Below are 22,783 nucleotides of genomic sequence, written 5' to 3' on the forward strand. Positions count from 1 at the left end.
TTTCTTTTGGGGACCCCCCGGTCCCCCCCCCCCCCCCCCCCCCCCCCCCCAAAAAAAAAAAAAAAAGAAAAAGAAAAAAAAACGGGTCAGACCTTCGAAGCTGTCCAAGTTAACCTGGAACCAAATCAGATCCCTAACATACCTCTACCAACTAGGAACCTCTATTATATTACATAAGACTGATCTCTAATCTCTATGTATTTATTGAGGACACACACCAAGATACCTCTACCATTCCCCAACCTTATATGGCTTGATTACTATAACTACCTGTCTAATGGGCTCTATCCTACGTCCAGGACACTGCCTTATTACCTCTAGATACCTCTAGCGAGCGGTTGCAAGGATAAACCGAACGCGTTATGATCCAGTACATTACACCTTCGACATGCTATCTCATCCAATTATGCGTCTTGCCTACGCGTTTTGTCAATAGTCAAAATATTCTTCGGATTGAAGAAGACAAAGTTGACGCGGCGCGATGTTTTCACAAATCTGTACCAGACATATCATTGTTTGACAGCGTCAATTTTGTGTCAAAGCGAGTGCTTTTGGACAGTCCAACTTGGAGGGTCCACTATGTTTCATTCATTCCACTTTCCATAATCACTCGGAGATAGCAAGAGTTAAACCCAATCTGCCCGTAACTTCCTCGATTCGTCCATGTCCCAAAAACCGCAAGTCGACCCAATCCCAAGCTGGCAAGTACAACAGTCCCACCCATCCCCATCCTGTCCATCCCAAATCCAAAACCAGATCCCATTACAAGCCAAAAGCACCGCCCGCCCCAAAACCCAGAACCAAACGCCATATCGCCCCGAATCCCTCCATGACTACCTCGGTAGACCCAAACTCCCTCATTCTCCTACTCCACCCAGGTTGACATCTGTGCACTCGGCCCACGACTCCAACCTTCCACAATCACCATCCCGCAGCTCCAGCTCCAGCTTCCATCCAGATCCTATCCAGCTCCCATCCTGGCCATCCTGCCCACCCCTTACCCAGTCCCGGTCGGACTAAGTAAGGGGTAAATCGGTAAAGTACAATGGTTAGCGGTTGAACAACAACTTACGAAGGGAAAGGGTAGGAGTATTTCAGTTGTGACTTACGTGTTTGAGTGTGATGTCGCACTTTCAGAGTCCCCAGATTTCCATCAGCTAGACACAGTCATAGTTCGATGCAATCATCAGTGAGAGAGAGACTTACTTCAGTCGGTAGGCAACCTGGAACCTTGTGATGCTTCCCCACCGCCCCTAGAGGTAGAGGTACCCAAGAAAGAGCAACAGCCGGGCATCGTGCAGCCAGGCCGCGCCACCAACAACCGTCATCGAGCTTCGATGGAAACGGAACCCGTCAAAGCCTAGGTGCACGAACGAAAACCAGACCGAAGTCTACTCTTCCGCTCTATGCGTCTTCGGCTTCTTGGGCCTCTTCCGCTTCTTGTCCCCGCCTTGGCTGTTCGGGTCCTTCATCATGTACTCGATGAGACTTTGTTCCAGTGGAGGGCGGTTCGTCATGAACTCCTCAAGCTTGTGGAACGAAGCCTCGTCGATGGAGTAGTCTTGCGCAAAGAGGCCTCCATCCTTGTACGCAACAAGGAGGTCGAAGGCGACATTGCGCATGTGCGTCGTGTTGACGAAGGAAGTTGCTTTCTGGTTGTGGGGCTTCTTGGTGGTCTTGACCATGAAGTTCCTCACGGGGTCATCGGGGTGGGGTTCGGTCTCGAGAGCACCTTCGATGGGGAGGAAGTAGGACCTCGCCTTGACGGCTTCTTCAGAGTTTCCGGGGAATCTCTTCAGGAGACTGTTGTCTTGGAACGAGGTCAACTGGTGGGTGGGTGTGAATGTGTGGTTAGTTCCAACTTCCCAGTTACACGCCGCTTGTTCGGTAAAAAGCCAGGCCAGATGGGAATCAGGTACTTACTACCAAAAAGTCGACAGTGCCGTCTTCCTTAACTTTGGGTGACATGATGAGGGCAGGATGAGGAGGCAAGCCCTTCTTCTTGTCCAGAGGACCTCGAGGCAGATCTCTCACAGCCTTGGGTCCAGCCCACAAGATACGTCCTGCGAGGTCTTCATCCCGGCACGTCAGGTCATGCGTAGATTGGAGAGTCAGCAGTGGCTTCTCCCAATCATTGGCCTCATGACCGTCGTGGCGAGATGTGGGGTTGATGGGCCCCGAGATGCTGGTTTGTGGTGCCAGCGAGCTGAGAGATGGCTGAGGAAGGTCCTCGTCTGAGACCCTTTCGATGTTGATGTTGGTGGAGGTGGGGATGGCGTTACCGTCATCGACGTCGTCGCCGACACGGAGACGCTTGGTTCCAGCACCCTCATCGTCATCGTCGTCATCGAAGCGGCGGCGCTTGGTTCCGGCGAGCGCGCTGGGGTTGGCAGTCAAGACCGCCTTGGTCTCGTCAATCTGGTCGAGGACTTCCTCGACGTTCTTCTCCATGGGTGCCATGTTGAGGGTGAGGTGAGGGCAGCGGAGTGAGGAGAGGGAGTGAGAAAGGGGAAGTGGGGTGGAGGAAGAGATGGGGAGAGTGCCGTGCTGTTGGAACCCTTGGGCTCGTTGGACGCGGTTTTCCCGGTGTGGTTGCTGGAAATGGCCTTCCTAAAGACCTGATGGAGATGGAGTGGTGGTTAACGTGTAACCGAGAGAGAAACTGGTGGTAGAACGCAACGTAGAAGTTGGACAATGGATTGTGATGGGTAGAGTTCTGGTGGAACGCGGGGTTCTTGAATGTGTGAAGGAAGTGAGAGTGATGCCACCGGCTTTTGAGCTACGGCAGAGATTGTAAGATTGAAATGACATGAATCTAGAACCGTTACCCTGACAACTTCGAGCAGGCAATGATAACAGCCCGCGAAACTATCGGTTCTTCGGTAGAGATAGGTAAAATTCAGGACGTTACCACTTTATCTCTCTCCCGGAGTTCGGTATCATATTTCCCTCTCGCCCAAGATATATCCATCATCTCCCACTAGGTCATATCTGCTTCCCAACACGTATTCAGTAGTCCCCAAGAGGCCTTTATTAGAAGTAATTCTTGAGATTTGACTTAACTACAGTCTCAGTATAATTCATCTTTGCGCATGTGCTGCTAGGATCAAATCGAGCAGGCTGAGAATTATTCATTTGGTTCTATATAGACTGAAAGATACTCGGAAATAGGTACCTAGGTCGTGTACTTCCGTTGGAGGTTTCAATACCACAATACCTCATCTTATTGAAACTTTGTACGTACAGAATTAAAACTGTTCTCGTTGCCACGGGTAGCAAACATGACGGACTGGACTTCGAACGACCAATGAACGGAAGGCAAAGCCCACAAGTGAGTGAGAATGGCCAGGAAATGGAAGGCACGCGAAGAACAGAAAAATAAGCCAGAGATACTTACCTCTACCTTACTCGGTGAGGAAAGGAAGGTGCGGCTTGGTTTCTGGATTGAGGGGTGGGTTCGGGATGATGGAGGTACCTGCGTTTTTCTTTTCCTGAGTGACACTTCAATTTTTGTAGGTACTTGGCTTTATATGAGAACAGACTGAATCTGGGCGAGCAGGTATCAGGCTATGAGAACCATCCCACGATGAAGGACACATTTGGTGTCAACTAGAGGTAAACGTACCTCCGTCACTCTGCCACCGAGGGCCAGACCAGTTTGCGTCGTGAAACAGGATGGGACTGTGACGGTCCGTCAAGATCTAGTGGGAACGTTGGATTTCACTGCAACTATTGAAGAATGCTATAACTGCCCCAGGTATATATTTGCGAAGTGCAGTGACTGGCACAGCTGTTATAGCCGAGCCATTGTGGAACGTACATGCAATGTTTGGACTCACAAATCCGATCATTGCCTGCACGCTTTACACAAGCGAGAAGAATTCCCTGCCCAGGGGCGTGTCGTCCGCCTTGAATGAGCCTCAACGCGTCCCAATCTCACTCTATAATCCGGAGACAAGCTACATCCCACGCCAGCATCAAGATCTGATCCCACTTGGACCCCCTCCCTCCCGGATACCGCTCATAATACGCGTGAAGAACACAAGCACTCAGGCTTGCTATGGCATAATGCCCCCACTTTCTTTCAAAGTGTCTGGCCACCGCCCATGCCATTTTAGCAAGAGCGCCCTTCGCCGCAGCCACGATCTGGAGGTTCTTCCAGGCAGCCACGAACATCACTTCTTGGACGCCCGCCTTAAGCTCCTCGACCACTTCCCTCCCAACTGTGCTCATACTGAAAGCTCCTCCAGCGGTTAGCATCGCAACGCAGGCTATGGCTACCCTGATTATATTCCTTCCAAATTTAGGCAAGTTGAGCGGACCTCCAAGACCGTAGACGTGACGGGCGCCGTTATCGCATGCCCATTTGCGCTTGAGGTGTTCCGTGAGGAAAGAGACTTGCTCCGCATGCAGAAAATCGGAAGGAGTAGGAGACATGGGCTGCATGTGACTGTGCGTGGGAAATGGAGGCTCGGTTGCTTCTGATGTTTGTGTTGTTGCATGTCTCGACTGCGCTTGCTGGTTCTTTGCGGGCAGCGGTATGTTGCCATTGTGAAATGGAAGGAGCATGCATGGACTCTGAGGCTCATCCTTGACAGCGAGTTGCTCCGTAAGATGCTCTCGCTCTACCTCCGGGTCTACAGGAACGTGACAAAGCGCAACAGTTGAGAAGCCGACAAACGCAGCCAGCTTTTGGTACGAGTCTTTGTCGAGGTAGAATCTTGGGCTTTGAACGACGTACATGCAGTCGCTGCCGTTGGGGAGGTATTCCTCAAGTACCGAGAAGAGAACGGATCTTCTAGATTCCACCGAACCGTCCACGTAAGAATAGGTCTTTGGGTTGTAAGGCAAGACCTTGAGCATTACATTTTTCTCTGGCGTGTCCGGGTGAGGGGGTGTAGGCTCGATGGGAAGATATTTGGCCCTGTTCTTCATCCCTTTGCGGGAGGTTTTGAATCTTTGTGTGATGTCCCTACCACCGAAACTCGTCATCTTTGAAGAAGCTCAAATTAGTCATAAATACCAGGTACCTCCAATCATCAATATCTACCTGCCGTACCTTAAAGTACCCAAGGTATTGTCAGGAAGGGGGGATGCTATCCATTTGCAAGATCAACTTACCCCTAATATCTCGACTTTGTTGCTCGTAGAGATGCTCGATGATAAGATCACAACCGGATGGTCGTAGGACGCGTACCCTTGAGGAAGGCCTTTTACATTGCCTGGTAGCCACATGATAAGTCCAGCGAGATCTTCGGATTTTCGATCCATGGCATACTGAATCGCGGATTGCAGTTTCTTCTTCGTGTTCGGCTCATGGGCCTCTGGACTCGGAACTGGCTTGCTCGACATGATGAAAATTGACTCGGAGTTCAGCGCTGTCTCATGAGACTGGAACTTGTGAAGTGGATGACTGAAGATGTCGACTGTCGAAAAGACGAAGCTCTGGCAGGACGCGAGGACTTGGGCAGCGATCGGGTTATTAGAGTGACGTTCACTTATCAATTACCTCTGCATTTATGTTGCATACAACCGTAGTGTAATCCGTTTACCTCACTCCCCGCTCGTTGGCTGTTCTGCATGCGGGGGTTAGGGACCTGGCGGCCATTGCAGCGGCCCGTTCCAAGCACACAGCCTCCCGTGATGCGGATAGGCGCATAGTCGGCCAATGGCGTTGCACAATGGAAGGGCAGACTGGTGGGCAAAACTTTCCTGGGCATGGCCGGAATAATGGGCCAACGGCCAAGCCTGGGAGAGCTGGAAGGCAGAATACTTGACATAGGTATGTTTGGTGCCCGTTCACCGTTTCATGAGGATCATGGCTTTTGGCTTGTAGAAACAAAACCTTGATAAATGTCTAGGTACCTGAAGTTAAAGATATTGATTCTGTTGAAGTGAAACGAAGGATCACAAGGGTAAGTGAGTGTGGTGACTTTGTTGATTGAAGAAAGAAGAAGCAAGCTTGTGAGGGTGGGAGAATCCCTCGGTAGAGGTATATACAAGATGTGAAACGACAAAGCGAGCAAGTAAACATAGTGTTTGGGGGCCTAGAGGTAGTGCACGGACCCCCAACACTTTCTCCAGTCATCAATGGTAATAGTCGACGTGATTCGTCAAGAATGAGAAGTCAACCTGCACTGGTAGGTACCTCGATCGATGGTGTGCTCAAGACATGGAGTTACCCAAGATCCCAAGGGCTACAAATACCATAAATCCAACCACATACCCCATCCAACGCACCAGATGCCATAAAAAAGACGACACAGGTTCAAGCAAGCCCTGAAAGCTCTGGCACACCTTTGCTGTCGTCTCAAGCACGGGGACGATGATCTCAAGACCATAGTACAAGACATTTGCTCCCAGCCAGAAGTAAAGAAGGACAAGGAAGGATGAGACAAAAAAGTTGAGGAAGAATCGGAGTCGGAGCCAGTTCATTATGTGCTCTTCTAGAATTCTCTCTCTCTGAGCGTCGAGACTAGGTGTTCAAACCTTGTGTTAGAAAGTTCCTGCCTTCTGCAACAACGTTCCAAGTGGGGAATATAATAGTTTATTTGCATACCTACCCAGCATGATTGTCCCTCTGCCGAGCTTGGGCAGTAGCTTGGGCTCTTTGGGATGCAGACCGTTGGAGAGGGTCAGGCATGATTACCCCCAAGGTACATGTACCCGAGGCCAATCTTGCGAAATTTTGTTTTCTGTTGGAGGCTGGAGACGTGACGACAGAAATGGTGATTCATATTTTGTACTGGTAATGCAAAAGGAGAATCGGAAACAAGGCAGCCTAGAGCTGAATAAATAGGTACCCACGCAGGGCAGGGAAGCCGGTGAATGGGAAGCACAGTAACAGTGAATGGGCGCCCAGAGCATGGACTTCCAGCACTTGATCTTTAATAAACGTGGATGTACATCTTCAAGGGCGCCAAATCGATCTGGCAATGGTTTTCGACAAGGCGGTCGTTCATGGCTTTTGTTGGCACAAATAGGTATTTTTTCTACTTGCTACCTCTAGATACCTGACCTCTATGTCTACCCTACGGGCATGTATCTAGTGCTCCCCACTCGCTTCTTGTCCCGTCCATCAATGTCTTTGTTCCTCTCCCTCTTCCTCTTCCTCTTCCTTTTCTTCAATCAACAAGTTCACCACCATTCTCGTGTCCTCGTGTTCACATCCACTCCGTTCACTTCGACGATTGCTTCGTTCCGATCAGACTGCGGTTGATGCCCCTCAGATGATACGGCACTTTGTCACCAGACCGATGCGTCTCACCACGATTCTTTTTGTTTTTCCGGTGGGGCTTATCACCCCGATGATTTTGCTGCTGTTGTTGATCACGACCGTCAACACCGCTTGCTACGAATGTCTTTGGCAGAAGTTGACACATTGCAATCGTCTTGACCAGCTGAAGTCGACAATCAACTTGGCCGTTGGGCTTGGAGATACGAGCTGCGATGTAGTACGGTTGTGATACGGTGAAAGCCGCATATGGTTTCATGCCAATACCATGCTCCCATGTGTCGGTCCAGAGGCTGCTGGTTTTTTGTTTGTAGGGCAGCTTCGACGGCTCGGAGGGAGGTGGGACTCAAGGGCGGAAAGACGGAGTATGTTGAACCGGGCTCAAACAGGTCCGCATCCAAGGTCTGCTTTCCACTTCCTTTCTGTGCGTCTTAGGCTGCATTTGTTTTGGTACGGTTGCCGTACAGAGGAGCTGGTGCATTTGTTTGCGTGTCATGACCAGCCAGCTGAGGGTTGACTTGCTGTGGAGCGTCGATGAAAGCATCAGGTTTGTGGTACGCATTCTCGTCTCCTTTGCGGCGGCTCTCGATGCCAGGTGATGCGTGGATTCAGCGTAGCCTTGATGAATGATAGATGTCTTGATTGTTGTCTTCTCTGAGTCTCCAGAGAGCTGACGGCTCCGTCAACGAGCCTTATGTACAGCTCATGGCAGAGGTAGCTGCTTCCCTCAACGGGTGCTGCTTCCCTCAATGGGGAAACCCCGTGTCACGAGGAGAGTGGGACCCGGGACCGTGCGATTATGGAAACTTGGTGACCTAATGCTCTCGGAGTGGAAGATATTAGAACATTATGTAAACGACAAATGAGAATGACATAGAGTTCACTTCGAAATAAAAAATGGACAGGAGCGAAGGAATGTGGTACTTACAGGGAGGCACGATGGTCTTGTTGTCAACAGGAGCTTCATTCCCGGTTGATCTTCTCAACCGCCTCCTCATCTACCTGTAGAGGTGGCGCCCATGGATCCGCTGACAGATGTAGGTAAGCTTCAACTGCAACTATGTTATTTCTGAGCCGAAGTCATCAAGTCGACGTACCTTGAGATTGGGGACGCGGGATGTGAACGGTGTTTTTGAACTTTGTTGGAACGATGTTTGGAACTGAGTTGGAACGTTGTTGGAACTTTGTTGTGATGGGAAGGGTTTGGGAAGAGGTGAGGGGTCAAGATGGTGAATCCGGGAAGCTTTTTTGTTCTGTTTCCCTTGCACGTCCGTTATGTGGCTGGTGCTCACACTGAGTTCAAAGACAGTGGTTAATTTTGCCAGCTGCCTATCACAACCACAGCCTCTCACAATACCATATTGCGCGTGCACTCGCAGGAAGGCTTGTCTGCCAGCTGAACTGTGATAGCCCTGCTGTGGCTGGGGCTGCCGGCTGAGGCAGAAAGATCGGATTACCGGGCCAACAGTCATGCTCTATTGCGGTCTACGTCGAGTTCGGATGTCTGCTACCGGTTTGGATCCTTCTAGATACTTCCAAGTACGTCATTCATCCAATCGTCTCATTTCTGTCATTTTCATCCATTCCTGGCACTCAGTGGTATCAGAACCCTTCGTGGAAGGCACCTGGGTCTGTTCTTGGCGTCCCCATGAGATCCGGATGTCACGCGGTCCGTTGCTAGGCAGCCAGGATTGCAAGATATTGCCCACGTTGTTCTACACCACTAACGAATTTATGTGTTCATCATGCAAGCAACACTTTGAATTCAGCTTTAGTTCCCTTTTGACACTCTTGAAATGCATAGTTGCCCAGTGGTATACCGAGTGGCGTGGAGGGATGCACTGTATCCCTGATCCCAAACACCTGAAGGACACTCGCCATTTTGATCGTGTTTAAATCACCCTGCGGAAAATAAAGTAACAGCATTAGATTCTATGGCCTTCAGTTCTAACTCAAGGTCCCTTTGTCGGAAGAATACATCAGTGGTGTAATTTTCCCGATGACAGGAAATATTGAGTGCCCCTGATCCAGACCCACTTTTCGCAGCGGGTGCTGTTGCGAAGGAAATCATCAAGACATTGACTCTTCGTGCTTCAAAAAATATCTGATCATTGCAGTCCAGTCCTTTTTGGAATGTAAAAGGAGGAAAGACCAGCCGGTTGGCGTGAAAATGCTTTAAATTGTCTTCCAAATGTTGAGTGTCCGTCTCCAAGGAGGAGTCTGGTGTGATTGTAAGGTGAGCTCAGGTTGACATGGAGCACATAAAAATCAGCATCAGCGGGCAAGAAGTAACTAACAGAATGCGCTCGCTAAAGAACAACCTATAACCGCGAAATCGGTGAGAACCGCAGGACACTCTGATCCGAATCGAAAACGAACATTGTTGGTTGTGCAATCTGAACCAGCTTGCCATCCTTCTTACACGATTCACTTTCTTTGAGATGGACTGAAATGCTTCTTTCTCATTGCATTCAATCTCACAGCATGAGCAAGCAAGCCTTTGATCCTCTTCTTTCTCCTCCGTCCTGTGTGTGGCCAGCCAGTCTGGCCTGCTTACAAGTCTTCTTCCATCTTTGCTCATAAGGACATCTTATCTCGTTAAAAAAGGAAGAAAGTATTCATTACGGCTTGTAGGATCACGGCACCTTCAAAGTTTAAACCAACCCTTGAAGAAAGATTAATTTAGGTATTAACAATGTCCATGTCCCAGTGCATGTAAGCACAACGACAGTCACATAGCACAGTTTTTTCCCCCCACGTTTTGAACAAACGTGAACAGAGATAATTAGATGTAAAAGTCTCATTGCCCGTGTTCTATCTACTTCGACTTCGATTTCGACTTCGACTTCGACTTCGACTTTGCCTTGACATCTTTCGACTTGACGTCATGTGCAAGATTGGCCCGCATCTCCAGAGAGACTTGTTGGCCGGCCGTGCCTCTTGGCGCCCATTCACTGTGCTTCCATTCACTGGCCCTCCCGTCCTGGGTATTTAGGCTGCCCTAGGTGCTTTTCCCCTTCTTCCCTGTTCCTACTACCAGAATCAACACCTTTTCGTTGTCCCAGTCCAACAAGACTGCTTCAGTGTCTCGACTGCACCAGCATTTAAGAAGCTTGAAATTTGCAGCGAGGCCTTTCCCTTGTTCTTAACATCTTTGACAAGCTTCTCAAATGCTGGTGCAGCCCTTAGGCTGGCCCGGGCCGCCCTGGTACTGAATGGGCGTGGGCGTCCGCCTTTGTTGTGGCGGCGGCCACTGCGGTTGGTCGTGGTTGTCGGCATGGCGATTAGCAGGAGCATGAGAAGAGTTGGTGGACGACATGGTTCTGGATGGGCGTGGGCGTCCGCCTTTGTTGTGGCGGCTGCCACTGCTGCAGCACCTGGAGATGAAGTTAGGACTCAGGATCTCGTCACTCTTCTGACAGAAAAAAAATAAGCAACAGCTTCTACTTACACGTTACTCGTGTGTACAATCACCTTCCTGTTTTTCTTGTGTGCTGGATGGATGCGAAGCATCTCGGATGCTTTCACGGCTGTCAGGGTAGGCTCGGGCTGGGGCGATCCCCGCTGCTTTGCCACCCATCAAAGCAGAGTGTATAACAAACGCCTTCTTTTGGTCGGGGCCGGGCGCCGTGAGGGGGGCACACGATGACGACGACGACGACGACGACCTCTCTTCTGTGGCTGGGAGAAGCGGCGCCCTGGAGTGAAAGTCAGCACTCACTATTTTTTTCACTCATCTGACAGAATGAACAAGAGGCGACTACTTACGGTCAACGATGTTGACGTATGATACGAGGGGGGTTGGATGCGGTCGTGGCAGGTGTTGTTGCCGAGGGTTTGAGAGCTGGTTTGGCTGTAGTTGGAGGCGTCTTCGAACTACCCGTCCTCCTGCCAACCGCGTTCTGGGGAATTCAGGAGGGGAAAGCAGATGCGTGTCTCGAGGCAAGTTCGGCCCTGCCGTACGAGCTTCGGACCGCCTACCTTCAACACACTGGTTGGGTGATACACGTGTACCAAGTGATGCTGATGTGCTTGAGGACTGGGTGATGTTTGGTTTGAGGAACTGGAGACCTAGAGTTGGTGGTGAGGGAAAAAGTTTGAGAAGTGAGAGAAGGAAGGTCGCGAGAAGACCTTGGATTTTAAACCAGAGCAAGTGAAAAACAAGGTGGGGCAAGGCAGTGTACAATTCAATCTTTTGTGTGCAGAATCTGTATTGAAAGTTACGTGCAGAACTTCAAACTGCCCTAGATGCCCCAGGCAGAAACCGAACGTACTTCGGACGACGAAGCGGTGTAAGAAGAAGCGACCAAAGGATGGAAGGTACGGAGTAACGGGAAAGACAGAAAACAACCCAGATCCCAAAGCTCAGTGAATGACGTATGAGCCTCATACGCCGGCACTCTATACTCCCGTCTTCAACGGGAAGTGAAAGAGCCTCGAGGTCAGCATGACCTTGACCCCGCCCAGCGTTAAGCCCGTGCTTTATCCCATAGTGTAGAGGTAGGTAGACAGGTAGCCTACCTCTACCTCCCTTGAAGACCTCCCTTCAAGCAAGACCAAGGTGCTCAGAAAAGCTTCCACTTATCATTTGGTGTCCCCATGATCCAGTCCCTCACCAACACCCACGCACTCTTTGCCACCCATGCAACACTCTTAGCCATGCCGACTACCAGATACTTGAGGATCTTACCCATAGCAACCAAATAATCCCAAAAGAAGGATCCGACAGCATTAGCTACCTTGTGCCAGTCAACCTCCTTCAGGCCTCCAAACAGATAACTGAAAAGCATGTACACGAGAGCCACTACACAGGCAAAGGTAGCCGCGAAGATAAGGCCGAGAACAACCTGGGCGCTTGGTGAGAGATCGTCGGGAGATCCGCCTGACGAGTGACCGGAAGGTCTTGCGGCATTGCGCTTTCTCTGGGAGTGGACATCGGAATAGTACGGGTCGTAGCTGTTGTAGCTGTTGTAGCTGTTGTAGCTGTGGTGGTCGCTTCGAGCAGTGCTCTGGACAGGTCGCGAGGCGGGGTATTGTACCTGTGGCTGAAAGAGGGAGTTAGAGAATAGAACCCAGTGAAACCTTATAACGTTCAAAAAAGACAGGTTGTGACTAACAGTAACACTTGGTATCGTTCCGTATCCCTGGCTCCGCTTCCTCTCTACTTCCAGATGAGCCTGAACAAGAATGTCCAGAGGAACTGGAACAGTGAACCTGTCATCGTAGACAGGAGGAGTGGGCTCGCGGTAACCGGAATGTTTTACCACAATCTGGTACGAAGCATCCGTGATGCTGTAGATCTTGTTTTTGCGACGACGATCGTAGTTTCTCAGAAGAGAGAACAGGATTTGCTCATGGTCCCTAGTGTTTACGTAGGAGTTCTTTTTGAAGGCCGGTACGCCGTGGTCAAGCTGCAGTTGGATATTGTTGTCTGGATGGGGAGGTGACGGATCGATGGGAAGGTAAATTCCTCGTAGTTGAGCGTTGCTATACCGATGCCTCGTTTCAAGATCCGTGCCGCCAAAGGATGTCATCTGAATTGCACACACCAAGCTTGTTAGCTTGCGGATGTCGAGTTTTGGGACATGACTGATGCATTGGAAAAGTTGAAGAGTATTGCGCAACTCACGAAAAGAATGTCAACCTTCCCATCTGCAGAGATCTTCTTCGAAAGCACAAGGACCGGATGGTTATGGGATTCCTCGGAGAAACCAGTCGATGAGCTGAGCTCATCCGCATACGGCAACCACATTATGCGTCCCGCAAGCTTCGAGCCATTTTGTCCTGGTGTCGGCGGAGTGCTTCCCCGTCGGCTTCGTTGGGAGTTACGTCTGGAAGATGGAGTGGTTGGCATGATTGCTTCGAGTTACAGTCCCCATTCAATACAACGAAAACAGGCACTTATGCCATGGACAGTAACACATATCAAGGGTGTAATTTTCCAACACTGCAAAAAGACGGGAATTCGCTCAAGATAAACCCTCTCAACTCAGCTCACCAGCAGCAAAGGGAAGCCCAAAATGAGGGGTCGCTTCCATATGTCCGTGTCCTTAGGCAGACTGGCAGAATCCGTTTGCTTTCATGTCTTGTTCCCGTTGGTTGCATCGTGCATTTTCCTGCACTTTTTGGTCTTTGCATGTCATGTTGTACGCCCACGAATGGCTAGATGATGCGCCCGGCCGCTATAAGTGGCCATCGGCGGCCACCAGCGGGCCGTTCCCACCACACAGCCTCTCTCCAGGGACCCTGTCATGCACATAACCGCTAATCAAGCACACCAAATCTCCAATGGGAGGCCGTACCGGCGCTGCGGGAAGGTGACGAACGAAACATGTTGGCTCGAGTGGTGGACCGTCGAAGCAATGCGGGGGTGGGCGCAGAGCACGGTCAGGCTGTGACGAGGGCTCCGAATGTGTGTTGGCGTGGACTGGACTCGTAGAGGTCGAAGTTCAATCGGGACATGGATGAGAGGTGAGGAACGCCGACCGTCTTCCCCTTTCTGGTTGCTGGGGATACGGTGGGGTTGTTTACGTGGTATGATAACAGAAAGAAGTCAGCTGTTTTGTTCGCTAGTCCGACGACGGTAGCGCTGAAAATGGAGGGAGCCTTTACCTGGAAGTTGGGTGGCCTTTGTGCCGCCAGCGTCAGCCCCTGGAACAAGGACATATGAAGTCCGCTTAAGCCCGCGCTTAGCTAGAAGAGTCTCAAGGTATAATTAGGTATAGGCAATGCGTACATCGGGATGTGTCAAACTCGCATCCAAGCGCCGTGCCTACGTCCGATATGTCGAGAGGTCGAGAAGTCAAGGCGGATGACATGTCGTCGGGGTTCCACTTTTGACCTTATTGCTCGATTTAGCTCCCAAAACACAGCGGCTGCCCACTGTTACTGACATTGTTTTGACCCACTTTTTAACTTCTCTCCAAGTCATTCAACGTCGTCCTTCATGCTTTCATCCCACCTCAACACCAAACAAAGCACGATTCCAAACAAGGACGTGAGCAGAAGCACATACTCCAACCAACATCAACACTCGAACTTTCAATTATGTGCATTGACCTTCCTTCTTAACAACCCATCTATATCCCACCCTTTTCTTCAACACCCCATCCTATCCGGCAACCCCTCCTTCCCCGTCACTCTATCTCTATACGTCTTCTCTACAAACTCAAAAAAACTATCCACATCCCTCTCATTACTCGCCACCCCAAAGCTGACCCTTATCCCCCCCGCCGTCGGCAACCCCAGCACCCTCAATAACTCCTCAAAGCTCAACTCCTTATCCCTCCCCTGACCTCTCCACATCCTCCACAACGTGGGAAGCGGCAACCTCGAAAACGACGTCCAAATATCCAACCCGAACGCCGCCTCGCCCGCACCGGGATTACAGAAACATCCCGTCCGCAGACTGATCCCCGCGGCCGCAGACTCGAACGCGACCAGTCGCTCGTCCACGTACTTCCCGCGCGCATCGAGCAAGTTGAACGCCACGCTGCCTCCGCGCATTTTGGTATCCGTTGGTCCGTAGATCTCAACCATCCGTCGGCCGTCGCTGTGGCGCAGGTTTTGGAGTCTTTCCAGGAAGTAACCCGTAAGACAACGGACGCGGGTTTCGAGGATTTCCATGCCGCCTACTCCGTTTCTCTCTCCGTTTAAACCGGTGCTGTCAGGACTGGGACAAGGACTGGAGGGAGAAGAGGAAGAAGAAGGAGGAGGAGGATTGTCCTTGGAATCCAACCAATCCAATCCCACCGCCACTTCGGGGATACTCAAGAAGTTGACGGTCCCGTCTTCGAAGGCTTCTTCCAGCCGGTCGCTGAGCTGATGCCACTTTACTCCAACAGTAACTGCCTTGACGGTACCGCCGCTGAACCAAGGCCTGCGAAGTTTGGCGAGGGCAGAACGCTTGACGATGAGACTGCCGACGCCGGTGGGGTAGCCAAAGAGTTTGTACCATGACACGATGATGAACTCAGGCTTGATGTCCCCCGAGAGATCGAGGCGGGAGGTAGGCAGGTAAGCAGCAGCGTCAAGAAGGACGTCGTAACCCCGTGACTGAGCAAGTGGTACCCAGTGCAGGGGATGTCGGACGCCAGTGAAGTTGGATTGAGCCGGGTACGCAAACAAGCCATTTCGTCTTTCTCCCCCTTCTTTTCTCTCCTCTGTCTTTCCCGTCAACTGATGTTGGTGGTTTTGATATTGTCGCTTCTCGGACATCGGCAATGCTATCCGCCCCCCTGAATCAGGAGCAGAAGACAACTGCCCAAGACACCCCTTAACTGGCGCAGTCACCACTTTTCTCACTTTCCCCATCACTCCGGCATATCTTGTGGGCAGCTTCTCGATAATATCGTGCTCTTTGATCCTCATATCAGTCCCACTAATCCCGACATATTCCACTTTCGCCCCCTTCCTCTTCGCAAACTCCCTCATCCCATTGACACTGTTATGATTATCCGCACTTAACACCAGCCTCCCGCCCCTTTTGTACTGATATCCCTCTCCGACCAACCTCGCGGCGCCCGTGGCGTTCGGGGTGAAGATAACCGCATATTCTTCGGGGTCCGCGTTGAAGTGCTTCAGGATCCTTTTGCGGGTTTGCTCGACCGCGATGGTGGCGGCTTCCGAAGTCGGGTTGACGGAGTGGGGGTTGCCGTAAAGGGTGGAGGCGAGCCGGGCTTCATGGGCGGCTAGCTGGAAGGAGGAGCAAAGGCCGGAGCCGGTGTAGTCAAGGTAGGTGTGGGATTGGGCGTCCAGGTAGGAGTAGGCGGTTGAGCGGAGGTGGTCCAGGCGGGTGGTGGTGCGGTATTCGGGGTAGAGGCTCGTGATGGAGGGGGTTGAGTCTGAAGACATTTCGATGGTGGGTATTTTGTTGATAACTTGGACTTGGTATGCAGGTGGCGTTGGGGTCGCTGTAAGCTGCCTAGAAGTAAAGAGAAGTGACATAAATAGAGGTAAGAAGTCCTTTTTGTTTGTTCCTGCAGATGAATGGAAGCTGATATAAGACGGGAAGGATGAAGCGAGCAAGTCCGACTCTGTGCCTGATGGAAGATAACAGACAGACAGATCTGATGGGCCACAACTTATGTTGGCAGGAAGGGGCCGAAGACAAGTTCGATGTGAAGCCTTCATTGATAATCCACTGGAGGTTCCCGATAACGAGGATTGTAGAGGTATCCAATCTCACTTGGTGTGTCGAAGAGTCTCAGTTGTATTGCTGACCACCCACCCGCCGGGGCCAATATTACCTAACGACTCGCGGATGTGTTGCAGTGTCCCCAACGGCCCGGAAAGATACTCCGAGTATTCTGTGTCTTCCGTCATAAACGCCTCCCTCGTGACATGCGTACCTCTATGCATGCCTTGTCGTCGATGCCGATCCAAGTGTGCTATCTCTTTTCCCTTCAGGTCTCCCCACTCACGTGTCTCTGCCTTCCTGTTGCTGCTATCCGCTCACACACTTGTCTTAGTTCCGTGTCTGGTGGGAGTCTCGATGCTAGGAAATCAATACTAGCGTGGTAGTTGACTGAGGCGTATCGGAGCGTGAGATCCGCTGATCACTGTGATGAGAACTATGACGGTAAGGGTCACGTTCGGACTATCAACCAGTGAGACAACGTGCTTTTCTCGTGGATTTGGGGTGTACACAGGATACCATGTAGATCTGCTCTGCCTCCACGTTGCATGTATTGCATGTAAAGCTGGCAGCTGGGTGATAACGACGAGATCTTCCGGGCGACTGAACGGCAAGATAATGGCTTTGAGCCGGCTGTGATGTTCTTGATGGGACATGATTGGTATTGTAGTCAACGATAACCAATATCTGCAGGCATGTCAACGATTTTCGGGTGTGGCTTGGTGTCGCCCTGAATCCTGTGTTCCGGAATTCTCGGACTTTGTCGTTCTCCTCGAGCGTCTTTGACAGTGAAAGCTCGCGAGGCTTGTCGTCTCCTTTCACGATATGGAACCTTTGTTTCGAGCTCTTATCACAGTATCACCAGGCTCGCACTGGCTGTTAGGTTGCTTTTGTTAGCCTAAAGACAAAGACATCCGTCTTGGGGATTACCATACTGTTGGCGCAGAGACAGCAAGTGACTTGCAAGTCGCTTACACACACATAGGGCATAGTGTGAAATGTCGATTGGTCGATCAGTCCAGCATTGTTTTTGCCCTGGAAGGTTAGCGTTAAGATTTGAGCCGGCCAGCATGCATCATTGGGGGCCAGGGCCATGCCCAGATGGCGATAGCGTTGTCCTGGCCGCGAGCGAGTGCCAAGTGCATGTAGTGTACAAGATATTGATTGACAAGATTGACAACACAACAGCCAACCAGCGGCCAGCCGCCTATGTTCCATGATGGGATGATAGTCGTCGGCTGTGGTTTAAGCAATAAAGTCCTAGCTGAGACCTATCACTCATGATGATCTTTATCGCGGGCCGTGATCGCCAGCAAGCGAGATAGAAACTCCACAGAGAAAATCGGAGGGTTGCAAATGCGCGTCGCAGTAAGGTACACACTAGTGTACAACTACATGCAGAAGGGCTGAACGGCAATCTGAATGGGGCTTGCACCTGGCTGCTGCAACGCTGACTTTGTGGCTGTTCTCGAAGACCACTTTCAGTCACTCCAGTGGTGCGCCATCGTATGAGCGTGCTCGCTCCCTTTGAGTCGTTCACGTTATCTTTCCTTTGCCGAAGCAACGGTATTATCTCTTCGCATTGTTGTCATCGTCCTTGTGCCTCGTCGATCTTTGAATCTCAAAAGGAATAGGAAAGACCAAAAACTTTCCAAGGCACCAGTAATAAAGGATCGCATGATGTTTGCTCTTTCGGCTTTCCTTTGCGAGATGACCTTCATCTTATCGATCTCCCAAACTCCGGTTGTTCTCTCGAGAATCGATTGCAATCAAACTTGTCCGTTTCGGTGGGACAGTGCGCCGAAAAGTCATACTGACTGCACCGGTGTTCTTTTCTTCTTTTGCTTGTCTCCTTCTGCTTTGGGCCGGCCGTTTGCAAATGAAGATGATCGGACTTGGTATGCAAGCCACACTGGGAACATATGATCGGAGTGTGAACATTTACCCAATCAGCAAGGCGACGAAACAACGCCCTTGCAAAGCTGCATCCGAGTCAAAGATTCATGTCAGGTACCTGAATCGGCGGAAGGCTTGGAGTTTTTAGTCGTCGGACAACTGGTCTCTGCCTTGTCATCCATTGCCATGTCTAGCACTTGAGGAAATCCAGGACAGTTTCCCAGACTCGGGATCAATCCACGAGAAGTCGGAGAAGAGACGCCACGGAAATGTGTTTGCTCAGTAACAACACCGATATGCAGTGTCAATGGTAGCTGCCTGTCGTGAAACGCCACACATGTTCGAGCAGAACAATTCCCTGGTCTGACCTTAATCCGACAGCCTGGTTGACAAGAACCTGGCTTCCGCAACCATGCAGAAAGGGGGGCTCAATAATGTCCTCTATGAGTACGGCGCGGAGGCACAATCGAGAGAGCCGAAGGAAACGTGGAATCTTCATGATATCGGTTGCCGACCTCACTAAGGGCATGCACGTTTGCTGCGCCGCACTGCTCCGCGACATGTTGATACTACCGGGAGCGGTCCGGTATCTCGGGAATCCGGGGCGGCTTTGCGTAGGTGATGGTTCGAACGGAGGATTTCGGTTGCCAGTCAATGAAGAAACGATAAGTCCCAAGTTGTCTTCAAGATGCCATCTTGATGCTCGCTTAAAGTCCATGTTAAGACATCCTTCGCATTCGACGTTTGTGCTCGCCCACCGTTGCAGTGTTCAGAAACCTTAGCCGCCCGCTACCACCAAAGCACACAGAGCCTCGTCGAATCTGGAAATATGCAGCAAAGACGTTACCTCCGCGAGCGTGAGATTGCTTATCCATCGGGTCAGCATCCCGTGTTCCCCCACCTTGTGTTCCGTTGTAGGCATCCTTCTCTTCGTCTTCCAGAACAGGCAGCCGACGAATGGCTCTCAGCTTGCACAAGGCCCAACGGGATGACCTACTTACGCGCATGGCGCATGTTCGTCTCACGCACTGTGACCGGCGACCTTTGGTTCCGAGGTGCGTACAAGCTAAGATTGCACTTTGAGAACTTCCCAAACCCGTAATGGTGGTAAGCAGGGCTTTCAACCATCATGACTTCCATCCCACCATGCGAACGATAACATGGAAAGTTGGTGGATGGATCATCAACCTAGAAACCATGTGCGCGCCGCTCGTGGTCAACTGGTTGCGACCTCACCAAGTGCTTGCGCCGCCTGCGCGGCTGACGTGCATTGGGGAGGGGAAGGATGTAACGGATATAGTGCTTGGAAGATATCGCTTTAGAAGCGCCTGTATACCTTATGTGCACCACCTTATTTGGACTTCACGTTGCATTCCGGGCGATCTTGAAGAAAGTGCGATGATTCGGCTTAGACGTCCGGTTAGCGATGTCGGTTGTCAGTCAGCATGTTACCATCCGCTCTATCGCGTGACGAGAGACAACACTGTAATCGTGGTAGCCGATGTGCTCGAGTTGGGCATATGTCGAAGAGGTTGTTAGCAGGAGCATAATCGCCCGCCTCGGTTGAAGTGGCTTGTTGCCGGATATACCCCGTCTTTCCCACCTCCTCAACATGGCCTCATCGTTGCGGTGTGAGAGCGTAGTAGTCGTTGCATTTGGGGGCTGAAGAGTCGTCGGTACCAAGAAACAGAGAGCCCAAAGCGGTTGTTCCCGTTGAACCGGATCGTTGCGAGCAATGGAAAGCAAACAGAGCCTGAAAGCCGCATGTGGTAAAGAGTTCGTGATACTGTAGCAAAGCACAAGGTCAGTACTATATCTGGTCAAAACAAGCGAGCTTGTGTGGTAGGCGTCAGGTAAGCAGCCACGATATCTGAACCCTTCCCCCGGTCACCTCTTGACTCTGCCCTTCTTCCGTCTACCCTCATTCATCCCAAGCCCCGAGATCGGTATTCCAATGGGCTCCTGGTGGCTCCGGGAATGAGCTGACAGGGCGTTTATCTTCGTGACAGGCGTTGAGGAAGCAAACATTGACAAACGACACACGGCCGGCAATGCTTACCTAACATGGAAGGTTCAGCCATCAACATATGTTGGTTTGCTTCTATTCCGGACGTGTTCCCCAAAGGGGACCGTTCATTGCCCGGCAATTTGCATCGTGGGGGCGCAGAACGTGGCTTTGTTCCTTTTGTGTTCTAGTGGTAATTGACGACAACGGACGTGCAGTCTTGACGGTGTGCAAAAGCCAGATGATGAAGAGAAAGGCGAAGAAGGAGAAAAGAAGCGAAAACGAACGTTCCAGCCACAGACCGCAGTCCGCATCAATCCCAGGAGCAGTGGAACCTGCATGGGGCTCTGTATGTAAATTGTTAACGTTCAAAATGCTCCAGGGATACACTAACAATTTCCACGCTCTTACGGTGGCCCAAGTGCGTGCTAGGCCGTTTATCCAAAAGTTCAGAAAAAAAAAGTCCGTGCCAGCTGCGGGTAATAGGTACGCGCCTAGGCGCGTCAATATAGATTCAGTTTAGCAATCAACCCTATTTTACCTTCTACGTAACCCTATATTCTCGTATAGTAAGATATACTTTAATACTTTCCCTATAACAACTATACTATTAAAAGTTAATATTTACAATTAATACTAATTAATTAGTAAGCGTATAGGGTATCCGAATATAATGTATATTAATTTTATATTTATATAATATATAGTAACGATAGCCGACGAAGATTACGTTAACGATAGCCCCCTTATAGCAGAATTGCGCCCTTTTACTTTTGAGGGCAAATTGCTTACTGACGATATATCGGATATATATAAGATGGAGGATGACGATATAGAGTAGGAGGACGTTATTACTCTTGGTTTTACTATTAAATAGCTTTTTGATTATAAAATTAATAAAGTATATAAAATTTTGCTTTAGTATAAGGTATAATACTCTTATTAAAGTTGGTTAATAAGAATTAAAGGTAATTAATCCTAATTAATGATTATGAACTATTAAGCGTGCTATTTCCCTTAAAACGTTCTAGACTAAGAGTAGTTAAGAAATTTCGAAGTTAAAGTAGGATTGCTGCGAATACTTCGTGAGTTTAGTTTACTATTTATTTTTATTCTATATGAATAAAAAGGCTACCTACGATAAATATAAGAAGAATAGTAACTATAACCCCTTTTTTAAATATATTATCATTAGTACTAAAATAATTAAACGTACTTGTACAAATTGTTTTTATAAGGATAAAGGTATTAATTGTACCCTTTGTAAGAGTATATAATATTATTTCCTTTCGAATAATAATAATAATTTACTAATTATTTATTAGGCTACGAGAAGAAGGAGGCGAAGAAGGATGAGAAAGTTATTCCTTTTTTAGTTATTATTGTTTGTAGTTGTAAGGTTCGCAATTTGGAGAGGGTTTTAGCTTGGGTTCGGGCTGAGATTGCTAAACGCAAGGCTGATATATAGTAAACGTTAAGTTTCTACTAAGAATTACCTATATATAATATAGGTTTCAACGTTTAAACTATAATTTACGTTGATTATTCAAAATTAAAATTGAATTCCGTATTATAAATTTTATGATTATTATACTTTTATAAAAATTTGAAAATAATTATTATATATAAGTAAAATATATAAAAGAATTTTATAGACTATAAAGAAAGTAATAAAGTAGAAACTTAATATAGAATGAAAAATATTTTTTATTTTTATTAAATCTTAATAAAAATTCTAGTAAAGTAAAGATATATAATATATAATATAAGGTTAAATAAGATAGGTAATTATATAAAAAGGACTAGAGCTTGTAAATACTATAATAATTAGAAGTAATTTATAATATAGTAAATAAAAGAGAATATAAAAAAGAAGAAAGCTTCTAACTAGTTATTTATATATAGTAAATATATTATATAATTAAATTAGAAATAAAATTATAGAGTAATTAGAGTATAGTAGTTAGTAATTTGAATTAGGTATAATATATTATAATAAGAAAGTACTAATAACTTTATTAATCTGAGTTAATATAACTATTTTAAAGTATAATATAGTAAGATAGGGTAATTTGGAAATTCCTTCATCAATATATATTATGTATTTATAATACTATATATTATTTAATTTTTAAAAATAGGAATAATGTTATATTATAAAGTATTAATAAACATTTATTACTTAGAAGATTATATAAAAAAAGATTATAGTAATTATAAAATACAAAGTAAAAGATAGTTTATAATTGGAAATTATTATTATATTTTTGAAAACTTATATTTATATATATATATATATTGTTACTTGTAATAATGTCATTTTATTTTTTTTTTCTAGAAAAATATATAAAAGTCTAGGTTATTAATAAAGTCCTGAAGAAATTTTTGGAAAAAGAATATTGATTTTAACAAATAAAGTATCATTTAAATCTTCCTTTTTATTATAATTAAAATGAACTTATTTTAATTATTTAGTTATTATTTTTATTATATTTAAGAATTTCGAAAGTAA

At 48.4% G+C, this 22,783-nt stretch overlaps 6 protein-coding genes across 6 annotated transcripts; 1 reads left to right on the forward strand and 5 right to left on the reverse strand.

The window, feature by feature from the left end:
- Positions 1–1,391: 1,391 nt before the first annotated feature.
- NEUTE1DRAFT_128167 (uncharacterized protein) lies at positions 1,392–2,460 on the reverse strand (the record flags this gene model as incomplete). Its single annotated transcript, XM_009850349.1, has 2 exons — positions 1,392–1,826; positions 1,924–2,460. The coding sequence occupies 2 exons, from the start codon at positions 2,458–2,460 to the stop codon at positions 1,392–1,394; spliced, it is 972 nt and encodes a 323-aa protein (XP_009848651.1).
- A 1,213-nt stretch (positions 2,461–3,673) lies between these two features.
- On the reverse strand, positions 3,674–6,435 carry NEUTE1DRAFT_120543 (uncharacterized protein; the record flags this gene model as incomplete). The annotated part of the gene is made up of 3 exons (XM_009850350.1): positions 3,674–4,992; positions 5,122–5,497; positions 6,227–6,435. 3 exons carry the CDS (start codon positions 6,433–6,435, stop codon positions 3,937–3,939), a joined length of 1,641 nt encoding a protein of 546 aa, XP_009848652.1.
- A 743-nt stretch (positions 6,436–7,178) lies between these two features.
- Positions 7,179–8,706, reverse strand: NEUTE1DRAFT_108093 (uncharacterized protein; the record flags this gene model as incomplete). Its single annotated transcript, XM_009850351.1, has 4 exons — positions 7,179–7,579; positions 7,700–7,852; positions 8,163–8,232; positions 8,332–8,706. 4 exons carry the CDS (start codon positions 8,704–8,706, stop codon positions 7,179–7,181), a joined length of 999 nt encoding a protein of 332 aa, XP_009848653.1.
- Positions 8,707–11,414: 2,708 nt separating this feature from the next.
- NEUTE1DRAFT_120545 (uncharacterized protein) lies at positions 11,415–13,177 on the reverse strand (the record flags this gene model as incomplete). Its single annotated transcript, XM_009850352.1, has 3 exons — positions 11,415–12,279; positions 12,352–12,768; positions 12,864–13,177. The coding sequence occupies 3 exons, from the start codon at positions 13,086–13,088 to the stop codon at positions 11,800–11,802; spliced, it is 1,122 nt and encodes a 373-aa protein (XP_009848654.1).
- Positions 13,178–14,332: 1,155 nt separating this feature from the next.
- Positions 14,333–16,087, reverse strand: NEUTE1DRAFT_77781 (uncharacterized protein; the record flags this gene model as incomplete). The annotated part of the gene is made up of 1 exon (XM_009850353.1): positions 14,333–16,087. The coding sequence occupies one exon, from the start codon at positions 16,085–16,087 to the stop codon at positions 14,333–14,335; it is 1,755 nt and encodes a 584-aa protein (XP_009848655.1).
- A 3,791-nt stretch (positions 16,088–19,878) lies between these two features.
- Positions 19,879–21,796, forward strand: NEUTE1DRAFT_108096 (uncharacterized protein; the record flags this gene model as incomplete). The annotated part of the gene is made up of 9 exons (XM_009850354.1): positions 19,879–19,897; positions 20,059–20,119; positions 20,490–20,620; positions 20,979–21,108; positions 21,194–21,199; positions 21,232–21,239; positions 21,330–21,356; positions 21,597–21,665; positions 21,783–21,796. The coding sequence occupies 9 exons, from the start codon at positions 19,879–19,881 to the stop codon at positions 21,794–21,796; spliced, it is 465 nt and encodes a 154-aa protein (XP_009848656.1).
- Between the last annotated feature and the right edge of the window lie 987 nt (positions 21,797–22,783).

Source organism: Neurospora tetrasperma, assembly GCF_000213175.1.
Source record: "Neurospora tetrasperma FGSC 2508 unplaced genomic scaffold NEUTE1scaffold_1, whole genome shotgun sequence".
Classification (NCBI taxonomy): Eukaryota; Fungi; Ascomycota; class Sordariomycetes; order Sordariales; family Sordariaceae; genus Neurospora; species Neurospora tetrasperma.